Genomic DNA, 18,345 nt, shown 5'->3' on the forward strand with positions numbered 1-18,345 from the left:
TGTCTCGTTTTCGTTGTTTTTTTGTCTGACTTTTGCCATTTGTCTCATATTTTGGTCATTCTGTTTCTCGTTTTTGTCGTTTTGTGTTTCCTTTTTGTCTCGCTTGTGTTTTTTGTCTTATTTTTATCATTTTGTGTTTTTTTCTCTTTCTTGTTTTGTTTTGTGTCGCTTGTGTCATTTGTCATTTTGTCTCATTTTTGTTATTTTGTCTCATTTTTGTAATCATATGCCATGTGTTTGTTGTTTTTAAGTAAAATGCTGCATCACTCAGTTCCCAATACCTGTGACTTTGTCGATACTCTGTGATCTGTAAGTCGTAATCTATAAATCATGAACTGAGACATAAAGTTGCTGAAACTGAATATATTTTCTGAGCAAATTTCAGGTTGTTCGTTATGTTTTGTAAAAAGAGAGTTAATTGAATGTGGACACTTTGAAAATGTACTTTTTTGCACTAAAACAAAGGAAAAATGTGAAGTTCTGGTTATTCATAGGTTATGCTGTGATTTTAATGGTCTGGAGCACTTGAGATCACATTGGGCCTGAACTAAAACGAGTTTGACACCTCTGCTCTAGAAAGTGCAGATCTATGAAGTCTCCACCGGTCTTCTCCTCTTACTGCAGCTTGAGCACTCCAGCTCACCTACAACTCCATTTAAACACTATAAAACTGCTCTACGCCACACCATGGCCAGCTGTAATATTGGAATTTTTCAGCCTTTTGTGTTCAAACCAGAACCCGTTTCTGAATAATAATGATATAGAAAGTCCCTCCATGCAATCTGACAGAATTGTTCCTTTAGGTTTGTTACATATGAAACCCTGGAGGTCTGACACTGTGTTTTTATCATCACTACACTGCTGTTTCAAGGTGGAACTTCCTCAGCGATGGTGTTGACTACTAAAAAATGAAACCATATGAACATGTTAATAAGGTAAAAAAAAAAACACTTGATTTGTCACTGGAGGGAGTCTTTAATAAAATTACACTATTTCTGATCCCCTTGTTAACACCAGTGACCCTTCGGTTAATGAGGTCGTTCTCTGGCTGAGCTGCCGGCCTTTAGTCCCGCTGTGTCTGTCTTTACCCGTCAAGGTCTCCTCGATGCTGTCGGCCCCCCGTTGGCTCAGGGGCACCGAAACCTCCCACACCCTCCACCCAACCAGAGGGAGAAAGGACGCCACCTACACTAGGAGAAGCTGAGTCATAGTGAAAAACTCTGGGATGTATAAATGGACAAAGATTGAGAGTTAAATTATGTATTGCTATAAACCATACTTGAGTAGCTAAATACAACTGCTACAAAGTCAGAGTGAGAAAACTGATCAAAACCTCTTTTGGAACATAGTTTGGGGATTGACACAAATCATAGTTAGACCAATGCTGAATGTGTCAGTGAGTTATTTAAATTAATAATCAGACATACAAGTATAAGCTTGAGGCGGGGAGGTTTGTTGCATGAGTAGAGTGAAGGAAAGAGAAGTGAGTCTGAACCCTCCCTGTTGTCCTCATCTACAGGCACCAAAAAATATTGTTTCCTTGTCTTTAAAAAAATAAATAAAAAATTCAGCAAAAGAAATTCTCCAAATTTTTGAAAATTTGCAAAACCTTCAGAAAAAATTCCAATAATTCCTAAAAAGTTTTATTTTTTAAAAAATCCCCCAAATTTGGCAAGAAAAATCTTGTAAATACTTTCAAAAAAATGAGTAAAAATCTTCCCAAAAAAAAAAATATATATCTAAAGTGATGACATATATATCAGTAAAACTTCTAATATTTTCTTTAAGAATATTCACAAAAAAATCAACCAAAATCCATCTTAAGAAAGTTTTAACATTTCTTTTTTCCACCCAAAAAATCTTCAAAAAATTTCCCAAAAATGTTGAAAATGTGGACATCAGAAGTTTCACAGTGATTTTTTTTTTTTTTTTTTCCCCACACATTTTTAAACTTTAAAATGGGTCAATTTTGACCTGCCGGACGACACAAGGGTTAAAGCCTGCAGATGTAGATCCCACCCTAAGGTGACTACAGGTCTGATGAAGGCTTATGAGGTTCCATCACCTCAGACAATTTTTTTTTATTTAACCACTATTTAACCAGGAGAAATCCCGTTGAAATTAAGAACCTCTTTTGCAAGGGAGACCTGGCCAAGATAGGCAGCAGCAAATACAAAACACAGTTATAAACTTACACAGTTAAAACATAATTAAAATAAGAACAAACAAAATTAAATTCATGAACAAGTTATGAAAAACAAGTGCATGTTGTGGAATCGGTCTCAAAAACTCGCAGTTTAGATTTAAAAGCACTCAATGAGATTAACTCGGTTAATTTCCAGTCTTTCTGCAACATCTTCCCTGCAGAAGGTGCAGAGTAAACAAAAACCTTTTTACCCAGTTCAGTACAAACATATGGAACAAAAAGCAACAAATGATCAGCAACAAATGAGAACTTTTCTGCGCAGTTAGAGAACAAATGTAGATGGGCAGCAGTCCAAGTATCGCCTTGAATATGAAAGTCTACCAATGATGGATCCTTCTGGAGGCTAAAGCAGGTCATCCCACCCGAGAGTATAACTCGCAGTGGTACATCAACCCTTTACAGTTAATAAGGAAGCATGGTAAACGGTGTCAACCATTCAAAGACAGTGAGCAGAAGCATTCATATACAAAAAATCTCCATCATCCAACACAGACAAAAAAGTTTCAGCAACAAGCAGATTTAAAAATCAACCAAAATCCACAAAATTCGCTGGATTTTGGTTGATTTTTTTGTGAATGTATTAGAAAATATCCGAAGTTTTACTGATATATCTGTCATCACTTTAGATATTTTTAGGATTTTTTTCAAAGATTTTTACTCAATTTTTGAAAATATTTACAAGAATTTTCTTGCCAAATTGTTTTTTTTTTTTTAAATAAAACTTTTAAGGAATTATTGGAATTTCCTTCCTGAAGGTTTTGCAAATTTTCTGAAATTTGGGGAATTCTTCGCTGAATTTTGGGATTTTTTCAGACAAGGAAACAATATTTTTTGGTGTCCCTAAATGAAGACAACAGGAGGATTAAAAATGAAGTGAAAAATACAAAAGGAAAGACCACTGCAGCCTCCAGAGGGAAGTAATACCTGAAAGTCCTGCAGAGCTGAACAATTCATGTTTTTACGTCTGAATAACTCATTCTGGGAGTCATCCAGCTGACCATGTGAGAGCTGAGCAGCCATGCCTGTGACTCAGCATGCACATTAAAGAGCCCTGAAGCTGTTAAAACTCAGCAGAGTTCAACCTGGGACCACCCACTGGAGGAGTGTTGGGTAAACAAGCAGCCGAGGTCCTGGTTTAACTCTGCCAGCCAGACCTCTCCTGAATCTCACTCCTGTGCTCCGTTTCCTCACAGCTCCTGTCATCAAAATACATCCTGTCAACAAAGTCCACTACTAATGTCTTTACAGCAAAGTGAAGGGTTCAGATTAACAGCAGCTATAAGGACAAGTGTCGTTTATATTTAGTATGTTGTAATGTTAGAGGATCTCATTCAACAAAATGATCCCATAAATAGTATTCAAAGTAAACTTGGCTTATTTTTTAATAGAATTTTAACTGAAAATGTACGAGTTTTGTACACATTTGGGATGAGTAATGAATTTTTATATCGAAAGCTACAATTTTACTTTTAACTTATACACTGATCAGCAACATTAAAACCAACTGTCTAATATTACATAAAACCCACGTCAGAACGGTTGTGACCTGCTGGGCCAAGAACACTGGGTTTCTAGTGTCTGACACTGGAACACTGGCAGCAGATCTTTTGATTCTGTAGTTTAGGGGATAAGGCCTACATTGATTGGATTTCATACAACACATTCAGGGGAGTTTGGATGCTTTGTGCTCTTTGTCGTGTTCCTCGATCACTCCTGATCAGTTCTGGGGTGTGGTGAGGCGCTTTGTGTTGACAGTGTTTAGGCGAGTCGTATGTGATAAAGTAGCATCCACATGAATGCCAGGAACCAATCATTTCCTGCAGAACACTGGATTGTAATGAGACAGTCACTGTTTTACATTTCAAATCTCAGTGTGGTTTTAATGCTGCGGCTGATCAGTGCATGATTAAGAGTATCTTAACCCTTTATGAGGCAAGTGATCGTATTTGGTAGCTTCCACACACATTCAACATCTGCCTCTCAGTGAGGTCGAGAAGCATGTGGTTTTCACCCAGAAGATCTTCGAAGATCATTCTGTTATAGCACTCTACATCGGGGCATTTCACCAATCAGCAGAGGCCTGGAATGTATCAAATATTCTCTCTTCTCCGAAGTCGGAAAAAGACGGACTTGAAGCTCGGCCCTCTTCCATACTTCCAGTTGATGGAACTCACACATTTTACAGTTGAGTAGTTGTGATGACATATACATTTCTTAGAATTTTTTTTTTTTTTACTACTAATGGGCAAGGAACCATATATGGTAACTTCACTGACATTGAATTTCAATAAGAAAATTAAAACATTTTAAAAATGTCACAAAAATAAAAGTCTTATGTCCTCCAATAACACTCTAGGGTTGAAATTTAGAATTTCAGTGTATTCCAATGAGTGCTCTTTAAAGGTTTAATGCACAGAATGTAATCATTGCTGCTGGGGTTTTCTCAATCAAGACAAAAACAGAAGATGCTGTGAAGTAGCACGAGACTGTGGAACTGTCCAAAAATAAAATATAAAAATCTAACTGATGTGATCGTGTTCATACATACCAATCAGGCACAACATTATAACCACCTGCCTAATATTGAATACTTTAATTTCCCTCAGGATTAATAAAGTATCTAACTATCTGTCTATCTATCATGTTGTTTATGCTTCTAAAACTCCTCTGACCCAGTGGAGCCTGCTAACATCTTCTCCCTTTAATAGACATCTTTCCCGGACTACAGTGAGTAAAAAGGGGAAAGATGCCACAGACAGGTGACTAAAATTAACTGAATTCAACAAAATAATGTGTTTAAAAGTTGTTGGAAACATTTTAGGTCATGTAAATAAACAAGTAAAAAAAAAAAAAACACCGGTGAAGTAATCTAAACATTTTATTGTGGAAATGTTACACATTACAGCTTTGAGAAGCTGTAGATTACAATGGAAACTACCGATCTCACCAGAAATCCTGACAACTGGCTCTAATAAAAACCTTCAGCTGCAGTTATTTAACATTCAAAAATAGAAGCTTTAAATTCTTTTGATTTTTCATTAAAAACATTTTTAATAACTGGCATCAAGGTGAAACTTCTTCAGTTGATTATTTACATTAAGACAATTAGTTTTTGTTTTTATTTGCTGAGGTTTTATAGGGAGGATTTTATAGGATTCATTTTTTATATTAACAAACCCCCCAAAATATAGATCAGAATAAAACTGTAAAATTCGTACAAAAACTGCTACTCAAGTGGAAATTACTGTGCTCTCTGGGTGTTTTTCTTATTATTATTACTAAGGAAATGACTGTTAGAATGCTTGCAGGCAAAGTTTTTTTTTTGAAGTACAAGTTCTCTGGAAATGTATGTTTAAATACATGAATGATGTATTATTAGATCTAATCAGCACTAATTTGCAAAATGTTGTAAATTAAACATCTAAATGTGCATTGAGGATGTTTCCCTCCATTAAACTATGAACATTGTTTTTGCCTATAGAGTTTCACTTTAAGTAGATAAAGAAAGGATAAATTTGTAAAAATATTTTCTGCAATCATCTATCATGCAAAACTACAAAGAAAAGTTTGAGTTTTATTTATCGTAAAAATGCTATCTAAATTGTTAGACTAACCTGAAAAAATAGTTACATTTTAGTTTACTCAAATCGTTCAAACCTAAATAGAGCGTAACAGTTATCAAAAAGAACGAAAGTTCTGCTGCATGGAAGACAGATGCAGCTCCTATACGGACAAGGACTTAAACAAAATCAAATCTAATGCAGCAAGAAGTCACTGTTTAAATAAGAAGGCCGGCAGTCGGCTCTCTCAACCAGAAAAACTTGCTATCAGTGAAACCATCGCTGCTCTCACTGCTCAGTGCGACAAGCTCAGACACGTTGTCTAAAGCACTGAGAGCAGCTGATGTATGTAGTGTGAAAAGGTGGATTTCTACTGTGAATTTAAAGTTCCTTGGAATTTTAAAGTTTCTTTAAATTTTGATCCTTCCTGCTAAAATCGAATCAAACACGTCCGGTATAAGTGGGACGTAATTCTTTTCTTTTTCATCCAGAATGTACAGGGGGTCCTTTATTTCATTCGGGTTGAATCCCTCCTTCACCAGCTTCACCTTCTGGTACTTGAATGTTCCCGTAACCTCCATGGAATCCTGCAACCGTACGAGAAATGTAACCATGACCCCAACAAGAAGACTGTGTGTTAAGAGAACTGCAGCGGACGTACCTGAATCCTGATAAAACGTGGCCTGGCGTAGGACGGCAGAAAGTGTTGAACTTGGTGAAAAACAGCTGCAGACTCAAACTTCTGTCCAGCTCTTAAAATAACAGCAGCCATCCCAATTCTCCCCTCATGACCTGGAAACAGTCAAATCAGAAAGCACTTGTTGGCTGGAGCTGAGCGTTACTGATTGAATGAAGACTTTTGGTCTCCACTGAACAGATCACGATTATTCTTTTCTCGCCTTATAACTTTGGAGCTTGATGAGCAGATATCAGCGTCAGTAAACTGAACACGATGAGGACACTAGATGAAGCTGAACTACCTTGAGCCGCAGGATGAACCCGCTCTTCCTGACCTCTCTGGTGTCACTGAGTCTAAAGCCAACGACCTTGTCTTGCCGTAACATTGAATATATCAGTCAAAGTTTACGACCGGGACAGCAACCTGAGCAGACCTAGAAAGTGTAAACACCACCGAGAAACTGAGGTAAGGTCAGTGATCCCTGAGTTTAAAGTATTATGTGTGCCTATTTGTTTAGGAAAACCACAAATGACTGGAAAACAGTGCAGCGGATTCCTGGTAAAAATGTGTCGATGTGGCTTTTAGCTCCTTGTAACTCTCAATACGCTGAAAGAAAGCATGTGAAGCTCTGCTTAAATACACTGAAATGCAGCAAACATGATGCAGCCACAAGATATCTGCTGATTTTGGTCATAAAATAATTATGTCAGTTTTGACTTGTTTTGCTGTTTTGTTTTCTGAAGGATGATATAAAATTAAGTCTCTATTAAAAATCTATTTGTAGCTATGACACAAATATATATTCAGATATATATTAAGAGAAATCGAATAAAAACCAACATTTTAGTTTTTTTTTCTACCAAAGACAACATTTTATTAAAATCCTAAAAGCTGGTTGAGATTATTTGTAGTCCTAAAGTAACATCTAACTAAATTAAATTAATTAAACAATAATTACTTCTTTTTGCTTGATCATTTTCTAAAAAAAATGATCATCTTTTGCTTTTTTTGCAACATTTCATAGACTCGATGTTCTCATAATCACTAATGAAAATGAATGTGAGCTCTATGCTGCCACACTGTTCCAGCTGGCACATTTTGGTTTTTGTCCCGAGTGAAGCAGCAAAGAGAAGGTGCGTTGTGACGGTTACCTGGCACTTCAACTCCATAAACATTGGCCTCTTCAATGGATTCGGCCCCAGAGACGACATCAGCCACTTCATTTGTAGCCACGTTCTCTCCTTTCCATCTGCGGATGGTCACAAAGAGGCTCAATAAGTGACAACTAAGGAAATTGCATTCATTAAAAAAAATAACACTGTTAAAAGTACAATAAATTACAACTTAATCAGAACACGTCAGAGAGATTTAGTGGCAGAACACAAAGAGCAACACACCTAAAGGAACAGACAGGAACAGCTTTTATAACAAACGACACAAATCCTGTGCTTAAAGTGGCGGTCACCTTTATCAGCAATGCAAACAGAACAGGTATACTGTGGAATTGTTGAAGGTCTGACACAAAAGATTTCAGGTTAAAAGCAGAGAGAGTCAGCGTGAACTCAAATACCAGCGTTTACAGCCAGGTGAGTTGCATTAAGGCTCCGGCATGGTGATGTGTCAGTGTTATGCAGAGCTTTGCAGACACATGTGGCCTCTGTTGCTCAGTCGATTCTCCCTGTACAACATCAGGAAGATCAGACCCTTCCTGTCTGACCATGCAGCACAACTCCTGCTCTCGTAGGATCACGTATCGACTGCTGCAGCTCCTTACTGGCCGGCCTCCCGCCATGCACGGTCAAACCTCTGCAGATGATCCAGAATGTAGCAGCACATCTGGTTTCCAACCAACCAAAAACAGCACGTCACCTGAAGCGATCGCTTCACTGGCTTCTAGTTGCTGCCTACATAAAATTCAAAACTCTGACACTTGCATTCACAACTACAATGAAAACAGCTCTTTCCTAACAGAACTCTCTCATTCTCTTCTACACTCCATCCATCCTGCTCTCTATGTTCGGCCAATAAAAGGCACCTGATACAACCACCAAAACAGGGTCGGTGCATAGCTAGACTCTTCTGCTCTGTGGTTCCCCGGTGGTGAAAGGAGTTACCAAACATCTGCAGAGTCCCTCTCAGTCTTTTAGGAAAGACTAAAAACCAGCTATTCACCGAACACCTTTGAACTTGGCAGACTGCAAAAAAAAGTCCTATTATGTCTGCACTGCCTGAAGGCAACACGCTCCTACTATCACACTTGACTCTGCTTTATTGCTCTTATCCAGGCCATTTTCTCCTGACTAGATCCTTGCTTGTGTTGTATCTACTCTCAGATGTACGTCACTTTGGACAAAAGCGTCTGCTAAATGAAACTGTAGAATTGTAGACACACTGTTGTATCTGTCTGCTGCCAATGGCAGAAGTGTCAGACTCCTGTAGAACTGGAAATGTGGGCTACTCTAGTTTGGACTTGTACAAGAGTCCATGCAGGTGAAAAAATATACTGGAGTGAAAGTGAGCGGTGAAAACAGCAGACTGATGTCAGAGAGCGCAACTGGCAGGCTTGTAGCAGGATTCACAAAGAGGGCTGAAAAACACATGTATTGTTCACCCTTCGTAGTTCAAGCCAACCGTTAAACCAGTCAGAATCCAACCCATGCATAGCATGACAGTAATTCTTCTTTCTGTGTATGAAGAGAACAGAAATCTTACTGTAACCATCAACTGTATAGAAGAGATGGAAGCAGCCACCATGATGTCACTTCTTGTTTTGTGGACCGCTCTTCTGGAATTTGGCCCTCACTATCTTAGTCTTTTCAAACTGGACATAAAGAGTGAGAGGTGGATCTGATTGGAGAACCCAAGGACAATATGCAAGGTGATAGTAGCCTCCTGTCAATCATAAGGTAGCCCTGCCTTAAAGTATACTTTGCTTTATCATCTTTTCCCTCTAAATGGGATCATGATTTACGAAATAAACATCATACTCTATTAGAAAAAAGTCTTGAAACCAGTGATTGAGACCATACAGCTCTTTGGAAAGTGTTCACTGAGGTGATAAGTTAATATAATCAGGCTTCTTCTTGCAACCAGAGGAGTCGCCCCCTGGTGGCTGTTAGGAAGAATGCAGGTTTAAGACATTTCCTCATTGGCTTGAGGCTATGTCCATCTTTATATGCAGTCTTTACCTTTAGCTGATCTTCTATATCAGCCAGTTTTTCTCTAAGGCAGGCCAGTCAAAAAGGCTTCACGATGGCTTTTTCCAAAAAGTGCAGACTGTGTGAATGTAGGTTTACAAGCTTCAGCTCAGAAGATGACCTCACCTGAACGTGTCTCCAGTGCGATCCTGAAAGTAGATGAAATTGTCTTTGTCGATGCGCAGCAGGTCGCCGGTGTTGAAGTACACGTCTCCTTTCGTGAAGACATCACGCAGCTTCTTCTTCTCTGTCTGCCCGAGGTCTCCAGCATAACCAGAGAACGGAGCACTGGCTAATATCTGAGTGACCATAAGCCCAGGTTCACCTGAGCAAAGTTAAAACAGGAGAAGTCAACTCTGGGGGTCATGAATGGTAAAGATTTGCAAACCGTTTGCAGGGTTTCAGAGTGAAAGAATCCACATTTAAAGGATTTAGGAGGATATAAGAATGGCTATCAAACAGCTACAGGTAGAGCTGTGGCCTGGATTTTAGAACTGTTAATAACCCCAGCAGCCCCTCTACTCCTGGATCACTGGCTCACCAGTGTGGTCCACATTAAAATATCGAAACAACTTCAACATGGAATTTTGTTCGGACATTTGCAGTCCAGAGGATGAGCCTGGCTGCCTTCACTGATCCTCAGATTCTTTCTCCGTTTTAGCTCTTTATTGAAATTTCTTGACAATTTTTGGATGCTTTGCTGTGAAATATGGTAAGCACGTTCATGGAGAATTTCTAATAATTTTGGTCAGTAGAGGAAATTTGTTCTTTTGCTCAACTTATGACAGTAATATTTACTGTGACATCACTTGGTCTGACCAAAAACACACAAGTCACCTTTTTGCAGCTCAGACAGATATTAGGACAGTTTTTCCAAGCAGTTACAAGTGCCTGATGTTTTATCATTTAGTCTCCACAATGCTCTGAAGCAGTTCCATGTTGCACATCTGACTGAGAAAGAGCTGCTTTATTTTTCTAATCATCATCATGCAAAGTCAGAACACGATGACGTGATCTTGGCTTCTGACAGTGATGTTATTTCTTGGAAAACCAGGTAGCTTCTTCTACTTATACCACTGGGAATGGGTTTCATCCCTGAAAGCTTTACTTTTTCTTTATGTGTGGATCCTGATAAGCTCATCTCTTGCCTCTGAACATGTAGAGTGGACAGGGATGCAGGCGTATTACAACAATAAAATCTGTCTTAAAGAGCTGATTTGTTTTTAGAGCTCCTTCAGTGACTCTGAATATTTTTCCATGTTTAGTTCATTCTATTTTTTCTCTTGTCAAAATTCATCGTTTATCCAAAAACAGTTGTTTCAGAGTTCTGCTACAAAGTGAATCATAAATGTTTATAAGTTCAATCTTTACTCCATCAAGGATAAATTCTGATGGTGTCAAATTTATTTTGTGCTTTATAATTATCCTAGACCTAAAAATAATCATATTTAAAGACACCGAGTTTAAAGAAAGTCTTTTTAAGAACTGTTGTGCCTGCACTTCTGGTCTCTGTCTTCAGAGGCTCCCACAGCACTATTAACACACCTTTGGCAACTTCGATGCAGAAACCAGATGAATCTCTCACAGGTTCTCCTTTTTCTATGTCGAATTTGATCAGAGCGTACGGAAACAGCCACTGCAAAGCAACAGAAAAATGCCATTACATCGATTATCGACTAACAGCTTTTACTGAACAGTGCACACAGAAACATACCTTGTGCAGGAAGAAGTCTCGCCCAACTGCTCCCATCTTTCCGCTGTAATTCAGAATAGCAAGATTCCCCTCTGTTGCTCCATAAAACTCTTTGAAGTCAATGTTCCCAAACCTTCGTGTGAACTCCTTCCAAATGTCTGCTCTGAGTCCGTTGCCTAGCGCAAGTCTTACTTTGTGGTTTCGATCGTTGGGTTTCTGTTGAGGAAGAAAATTGGAGGCAACAACAGTTTTTTAACGTTCCTGGTGAGCTTTGATGTGACCGTAGCACTGATGCTGTGTCAGTACAAACCTGCGGCTGGTTGCAGAGATAACGCATAATTTCACCAATGTACTGTACGACAGTGACGTCATACTTTCTGCAGTCATCCCAGAACTGAGAGGCAGAAAACTTACTTCTCAAAACAACAGTCATACCTGCACACAGCAAAAGATGTCAGATGTTAAGCAGGGAAGCTACAAAGTCAATGCATTTTTGGTTTTGGTATTTTCTTTAGATTTGCTTATAACAAGAAAAATTGTTGGATTTTAACAAAATCTTAATCCATTGCAATGCTCATTTTTCTTTTCTGTCACAGATAATTAATTCTTGTGTCATCCTGCGGGTCAAAATTGACTCGTTTTAAAGCTTGAAAATGTGGGAAAAAATATATTTTCACAGTGAAACTTCTGATGTCCACATTTTCAACATTTTTGGGAAATCTTTGAACATTTTTTGGTATCAACCATAGACTGTATACAAAGTGGACATAGCATCTGGCTCCAAAATTAAAGCCCACCAGGAAGTGTCAAAAACTTGCAATATCACGCCGTCCGCTAGGGTTGGCTCCAAAAAGCTTTTGCTCCATAGACCCCAATTCATTTTTGGAAAAAATAAAATTTGATAGACTGATTTTCTACAACTCAGGATTTTTTTAATGTTAGTTTTCATGGTCAAAATGAGAGATCAGGTGGCCGATCTTAAAATAAATCAATACTGAATTTTAAATAAATCGTTAAAGTTGGCGGAGCCAGGGGGCGTGGCTATACTTGATTGACAGTCCCATTGACTGGTCCTGCCCCGAGTTGCTCTCTGGTCCAGCCTTTTTACGTCACTGGCTCCAAAAAATCCAAAATGGCGACCAGGAAGTAGCAAAATCCGGGCTTTATTTTCTCGGCGTTGAAACCAACGGGTGACGTCACGGTTAGTTCATGCCTGGTATCAACCAAAATCCAGCGAATTTTGCTGGATTTTGGTTGATTTTTATGTGAATGTTCTTAACGAAAATATTATAAGTTTTACTGATGTAATCACCAGATATTTTTAAGTTTTTTGGAAGACTTTTATTAATGTTTTGAAAATATTTACAAGAATTTTCTTGCCAAATTTGTTTTTTTTTTTAAATAAAACTTTTAAGATAAACTTAAGGAATTATTGGAATTTTCTTCCTGAAGGTTTTGCGAATTTTCAGAAATTTGGGGAATTTTTTTTGCTGAATATTTAGATTTTTTTCAGGCAAGGAAACAATATTTTTGGGTGCCCGTAAATGAGGACAACAGGAGCGTTAAATATATGTGTGCATACCTCTCTCAATGCCTGCCATTACTCCGAGGAAGCCAGCACTGTGATAGAGAGGGAGGCTGTTGTAAACGACATCTTCAGAAGTCACTCCTGTCATCGCCATTATTAAACAGTAGGCCCACAGTTTGGCATGACTGACTGTTACTGCTTTAGGGAGACCTGTGAAAGAAAACCCACAGCTGTAGTTAGCACATCTACTGTTTGTTTCACGGCTGAATCTTGAACATCAACACCTCTAGCAGCTCACCTGTTGTGCCGGATGTGTATATGTAGACCGCTGGACCCCGTAAGGTTAAATTCGACCTTAACTCCTTGGATAAAGGCTCAGAGGAGGCCTGCTGCATTTTGTCTAGGAAGCTCTGCACACCTGCAATCTTGCATTTGTCAGTTAAGATGAAAACAGTGACCTGCTGCTCCTGCAGAATGGGCAGGACCTCCTCCACAGCATCCAGCAACTCTATAAATACAATCAAAAGAAAGCACATGAAGAACTCCAAAGATTAACAGCAATGTTTGTTATCTTTGCAGCTGAAGCAGAGTTTTACAGTAAATCAGTGGTGAAAATCGATGAAAACATTTTGTAAAAATACTGAAATTCATGTAAAAGTCCTGGATTTAAAATTTAAAACAGACTTGAAGTATCAAGCTCTCGTTCTGTAGAAAAATGATCTTATGTGATACATTTATGACTTTAATAGATTAACACTCATCAACATGTGGGTCAGTATATAATTGTAGGACTTTTTGTATCATAGTTGACATATTTGCTGTTTTCAGACCTAAAATCAACATGGCCGCCTGTAACCAAACAACATGGGATTTTTACAGAAAGATTCTTCTAAATATTTTATATACAATCGAGTAAAATTGAAATCGAAAGAGCACACTTTGTAATGTCCTTTTATTGAGATCTACCGGCCTTTTATTGTGACTTATTGTGACTTATTACACGGAGGGGGTGGTCTGTGACATCAGCTTTTGCCAATTTACAATCAGCTTTTCAAAACTCCCCAAAAGAACTGCTCAGCAGATTGACTCATGTGAAGTGGCTCATGCTAAGACCACCATTGGCATACGAGGGCTTAGTGACGTCTGTGTGAAATTCGCATTTCAACGACCCCCATTGACACTCCCTGGCACTTCCAATGACCATCGTTGAGGAGCCAGACGGGTCTGGGCGATGGTCGTTGGAATAACAATAGCACTGAACACACCTCACAGAGGTTAAAAACTGAGGCAACACCAACCACCACCAGAACTGAAGAAGCCTCTTGGATGAGAGGTGAAACATCTTCAAGGAACTTTCTTAAAGTCCAGTGGATTTATTTAAACTATTTTGGATAACCATGACCTGGATGAATGAGAACCTACAGAGACATCTTCCTTGAGGTGTTTTTGTAATGAGTAACTTAGTTGAAAGTGATTTCTCGGACACGGACACAACTTGGTATTTTGCCAAAAAATAAATATCCGTCATGATTATCTTAATAAAAAGAACACAATCAAAATATTGTTTGAATAAGCTCATTTTATTATTGTTTAGCTAATTAAAAGGTGGTTGTTATTAAACTGGGACGGTTATTTAGTTGACATTTTAGTGATATCCAGTCAATTTTTATTAGTAAGTGATTGTTTCCATTATAAACAACGATGGAATTTGCAAAGACATGATCATAATGAACTTAAAAACATTTTTTTTTCTTTGAACTTTTAATTAAAATGTATGCAAGATATATCCCATGGAGTTCAAAAGTCCCTCAATTATATATTGACCGGTGTAAGCAGCATTATACAGTTTTTTTAAACTACTTCACACAGTTTCAGTGGTTTAGTTTCCAACATGGAGGTCTCCTAGAGGGTTACAAGACAAGTCTGAGGGTCATGAGTTGATCAGTGGTGTATGAAAGAAAATAGAACATTCTGTTTAAGATTTGTATTTTGTGGACTTTTCTCAACATGCAAAGTAATAAATCTACTCAATCTTGTTTCACTTTGTGAAATACTTAATATTTGTACATCTTTTGTGGGAGATCACGAACCAAAATCTGTGTGAAATCCAGCCTATTTTATTTAAAGTCACTAATAAGATAATTCTACATTTACTACAGTTCATCCTGTTATGAGGACGGATGTGCATTTTTAGGTAGAAACAACAAACTCTTCACTTCAGGTGAGTTTTCAGTGGCCAGGACTCAACCAGACAGGCTGATATTACACAATGACATTTTTTTCAAAATGTGTTTGTAGCTGTCAAAGTTTACAGTCACAGACAACAACTCAAACGATAACAGAACGAGCAGTTTCTTTAAAGGCTGTGTCATAAAACGACAGTAAACTTCACAGGGAGCTGAAGTTACATTCAGGTTGCATAACAGCTTAAGTCCAGCACTGAACTCCTGGAACAGGGCAAACAAAAAGTACAGACCTTTGTGTTCAGTCACACAATTCAGTATTTTTCTCTTAAGCTTTTGGGGAGACACCCAGTGGTAGAGGGCAAAGGACATGATGTACTGTGTTCTAATGTTACTAAACCTCTGCTTTATTACATATCCGAGTAGATACTGTACTCCGCTATTCTGACAATTATAGTTAACATACAGAGATTTTACATAAAAAAAACACACATTGTTACAGATTAGGCTGCAATAAAAACATGAAGCAGCTTAAATTAGCTACATATTTATTAACATTTTATGTCTTGTTTTTGCCATATTGTGTCTCATTAGTGTCATTTTGTTTCTTATTTGTGTCATTTTCTGTTTTTTTTTGTCATTTTCTGTCTCGTTTGACATTAAATTAATCAGAAATACAGTCTAGACATTGTTAATGTGGTAAATGACTATTCTACCTGGAAACAGCTGATTTTCAATGAAATATCTCCATAGGGGTACAGAGGAACATTTCCAGCAACCATCACTCCTGTGTTCTAATGCTACATTGTGTTAGCTAACGCTGTTGAAAGGCTCATTGATGATTAGAAAACCCTTGTGCAATTGTGTTAGCACAAGAATAAAAGTGTGAGTTTTCATGGAAAACATGAAATAGTCTGTGTAAATGGTAGTGCATGGAAAGCAGCCATGTAAAACAATCTGAAAAGCAGTTGGACACAAAGTACAATATTTCTCGTCTTTGCTAGTGGAGTGTAAAGCCTCACAAAACACTGGAACGAAGCACAACAGCATAGATGGCTGAAGTTCAGCATCTGATTAGGCCTTGATGAAGAAAACAGCACATCTTTTAGCCACAGACACCCCCTACCTTTAGTGTCACTAAGGGTAGGGGGTGTCCATCATCTTTGTCATTGATACTTATCATTTGTAGTCCGTCAGTCCTCCTGAGTCAGTCACCGGTTGCTATTGGCAACGTCTCTTACTTTTAATTATCTACCAGAAACCTTGATTCTATCACCATTTCTCAACTTCATGCAAAGTAAACTGACCTCTTTTCTCTATTTACATACCGTTCCTACCCAGCTGTTGGACCAGTTGTGTAAAACGTTTAATTCCAGAACTAAATGTTCCGGGTCGGCTTACCTTCACAGACTCACACTCTGTGTTTGTAAGCCCACCGTATACCAGAACACTAAAAAACAGCCCACTACAGGGGTGTCAAACATGTGGCCCGCGGGTCAAAGCTGGCCGTCCAGAAGGTCCAATCCGGCCCGTGGGACGACTTTAAATGTAAAAATTACGGAGGAGACATTAACTTCAGGTCATAAATTTGTAAAACTGTAAATTTTAAATAAATTCTCGACAGTGACAAGTTGTTTTCATCATAAAGTAAAATACTAGATTCTTCATCGTTCTTTTGTCGTTTTCTGCCTCATTTTTATAATATTTTGTCTTGTTTTTGAGTGTTTTTTGTCGTCTGTCTCATGTTTTAGCCATTTTGTCTTTCCTTTATATCTGGTTTGTGCATTTTGTCTAATTTTGTGTGTCGTTTTAGTCATTTTGTGATTTGTTTCACTTGTGTTGTCCATTTTTTTTAGTTGCTTTGAAATTTTTTGGGCTAATTTTTCTTTTTTGTTTCGTGTCATTTGTCTCATTTTTGTAATATTTTGTCTTAATATTTTTGCTGTTTTTTTTGTCTGACTATTGTCACTTGATCATAAAGTAAAATACTATATCATTCAGTTCCAGATACCTTTGACTAAATGTTTTGCATCACTGTAGACACTGTGAGCTGTAAGCTGTAATTGAGGCATAGTATTGTTAAAATTGAACTTATTTTTCTTTAAAAAAATTTCAGGTTGTTCATGCTTTGCAAATAAAAAAAAAATTCAATAAATGTGAACATTTTTGGACTGAAACAAAAGCAAAAACTGTGAGTTGTTGTTATTTATAAGTAATTATGCTGTGAATTACTGCACCGGCTCATTTGAGATCAAATTGGGCTGCACGTGGCCTCTGAACTACAATGAGGTTGACAATCTGTATTTGTTCTTTTACATGAATAAGATTTGCATTTGGGACTTTTACTCAGAGTGTGTTTTACAGTTACTTTTTTCACCACATAGGAATCAGTCATATCTGCAGCTGATCTAAAATACAGCAGAGATTACTTACTGCTCTGTCCTACTCACTAGTGAAGTTTAGAACAGATTTTTAAGATTCTTCACCACACTGACTCTACCTCCAGAACTCTCAGATCTGCTGATTAGTCACTGTTCTCTGTCCAAAAATCCTATTTAAACACATTAATTAAAAATCTTCTGGAACAATGCTGTTTGTGTTCTGATTTTTTCTGCTCATCCATGTGTGTCCCTTTGAAAACTCCTACGATCAATTTCCATTGTCTACAAATTCTAATTAAACTGACCGAGTCTTACCTTCACCGGCGACCAGAGTCTTGGCTCCGGAGCAGTTGAAGCAGTGCAACATGGACTTGGATCTTATGTTGTAGTTGAGGAAAGCAGCGGAACATCCGATCTTCACCAAGCCCATGTAGAGCCACAGGAATAGCGGCTCGTTGGCCAGAAACAGCGCGACCGTGTCTCCCCTTTTGACCGCCCCGGACTGCAGGAAAGCCCGGGCAGTTTTGTTGCTCTGCACGTCTGCATCCTGGTAGGTGAAGGTCTCTTCTTTGAAACGAAGAAACGGCTTGTGCGGCTGCGTCTTGACCCTCTCCAAAAACAGATCCACGATCAGGTAGTTAGTCTGCATGTACTTAAACACTCGGCGCCTTACGTTGAGTTTATCGATCACATATTTGAGGTCTTGTAGAAAGTAAGAATGCCGGAATAAAAGCCCGAGTAAAACTAGGGCTGCACACCCCAAATAGAGCAGCATGTTTCCTCTACTGGTGAGCAAGTCCCAGCTTTACGCAACTGGAGAAAAAGTGGTCGAGAAATAGAGGTGTACTGAGGAGGGGGAGGAGGAGGCGGAGCAGAGATACCAAAGTAAGAGTTGGAAAATGTTTACCGACTTGATCA

The 18,345-nt window shown here is 38.3% G+C and overlaps 1 protein-coding gene across 1 annotated transcript; it reads right to left on the bottom strand.

Annotated features, from left to right (window-relative positions):
* Nucleotides 1-5,071: 5,071 nt before the first annotated feature.
* Nucleotides 5,072-18,251, bottom strand: LOC110950369 (long-chain fatty acid transport protein 2-like). The gene is made up of 10 exons (XM_022192928.2): nt 17,743-18,251; nt 13,162-13,371; nt 12,918-13,073; nt 11,646-11,770; nt 11,357-11,551; nt 11,188-11,278; nt 9,769-9,967; nt 7,597-7,694; nt 6,428-6,558; nt 5,072-6,353 (listed from the first exon to the last, which is right to left on the bottom strand). Exons 1-10 carry the CDS (start codon nt 18,200-18,202, stop codon nt 6,177-6,179), a joined length of 1,842 nt encoding a protein of 613 aa, XP_022048620.1. The 5' UTR covers nt 18,203-18,251; the 3' UTR covers nt 5,072-6,176.
* Between the last annotated feature and the right edge of the window lie 94 nt (nt 18,252-18,345).

The sequence above is a fragment of the Acanthochromis polyacanthus genome, chromosome 8 (genome assembly GCF_021347895.1).
Source record: "Acanthochromis polyacanthus isolate Apoly-LR-REF ecotype Palm Island chromosome 8, KAUST_Apoly_ChrSc, whole genome shotgun sequence".
Classification (NCBI taxonomy): domain Eukaryota; kingdom Metazoa; phylum Chordata; class Actinopteri; family Pomacentridae; genus Acanthochromis; species Acanthochromis polyacanthus.

Coding starts and splice junctions, on each gene's coding strand:
- LOC110950369 (XM_022192928.2), bottom strand. CDS start 18,202: ATGCTGCTCTATTTGGGGTGTGCAGCCCTAGTTTTACTCGGGCTTTTA. Junction 6,559..7,596: donor TTATGGAGTTGAAGTGCCAG/GTAACCGTCACA, acceptor GACTGTTTCCAG/GTCATGAGGGGAGAATTGGG. Junction 6,354..6,427: donor CACGTTTTATCAGGATTCAG/GTACGTCCGCTG, acceptor GTACGGTTGCAG/GATTCCATGGAGGTTACGGG.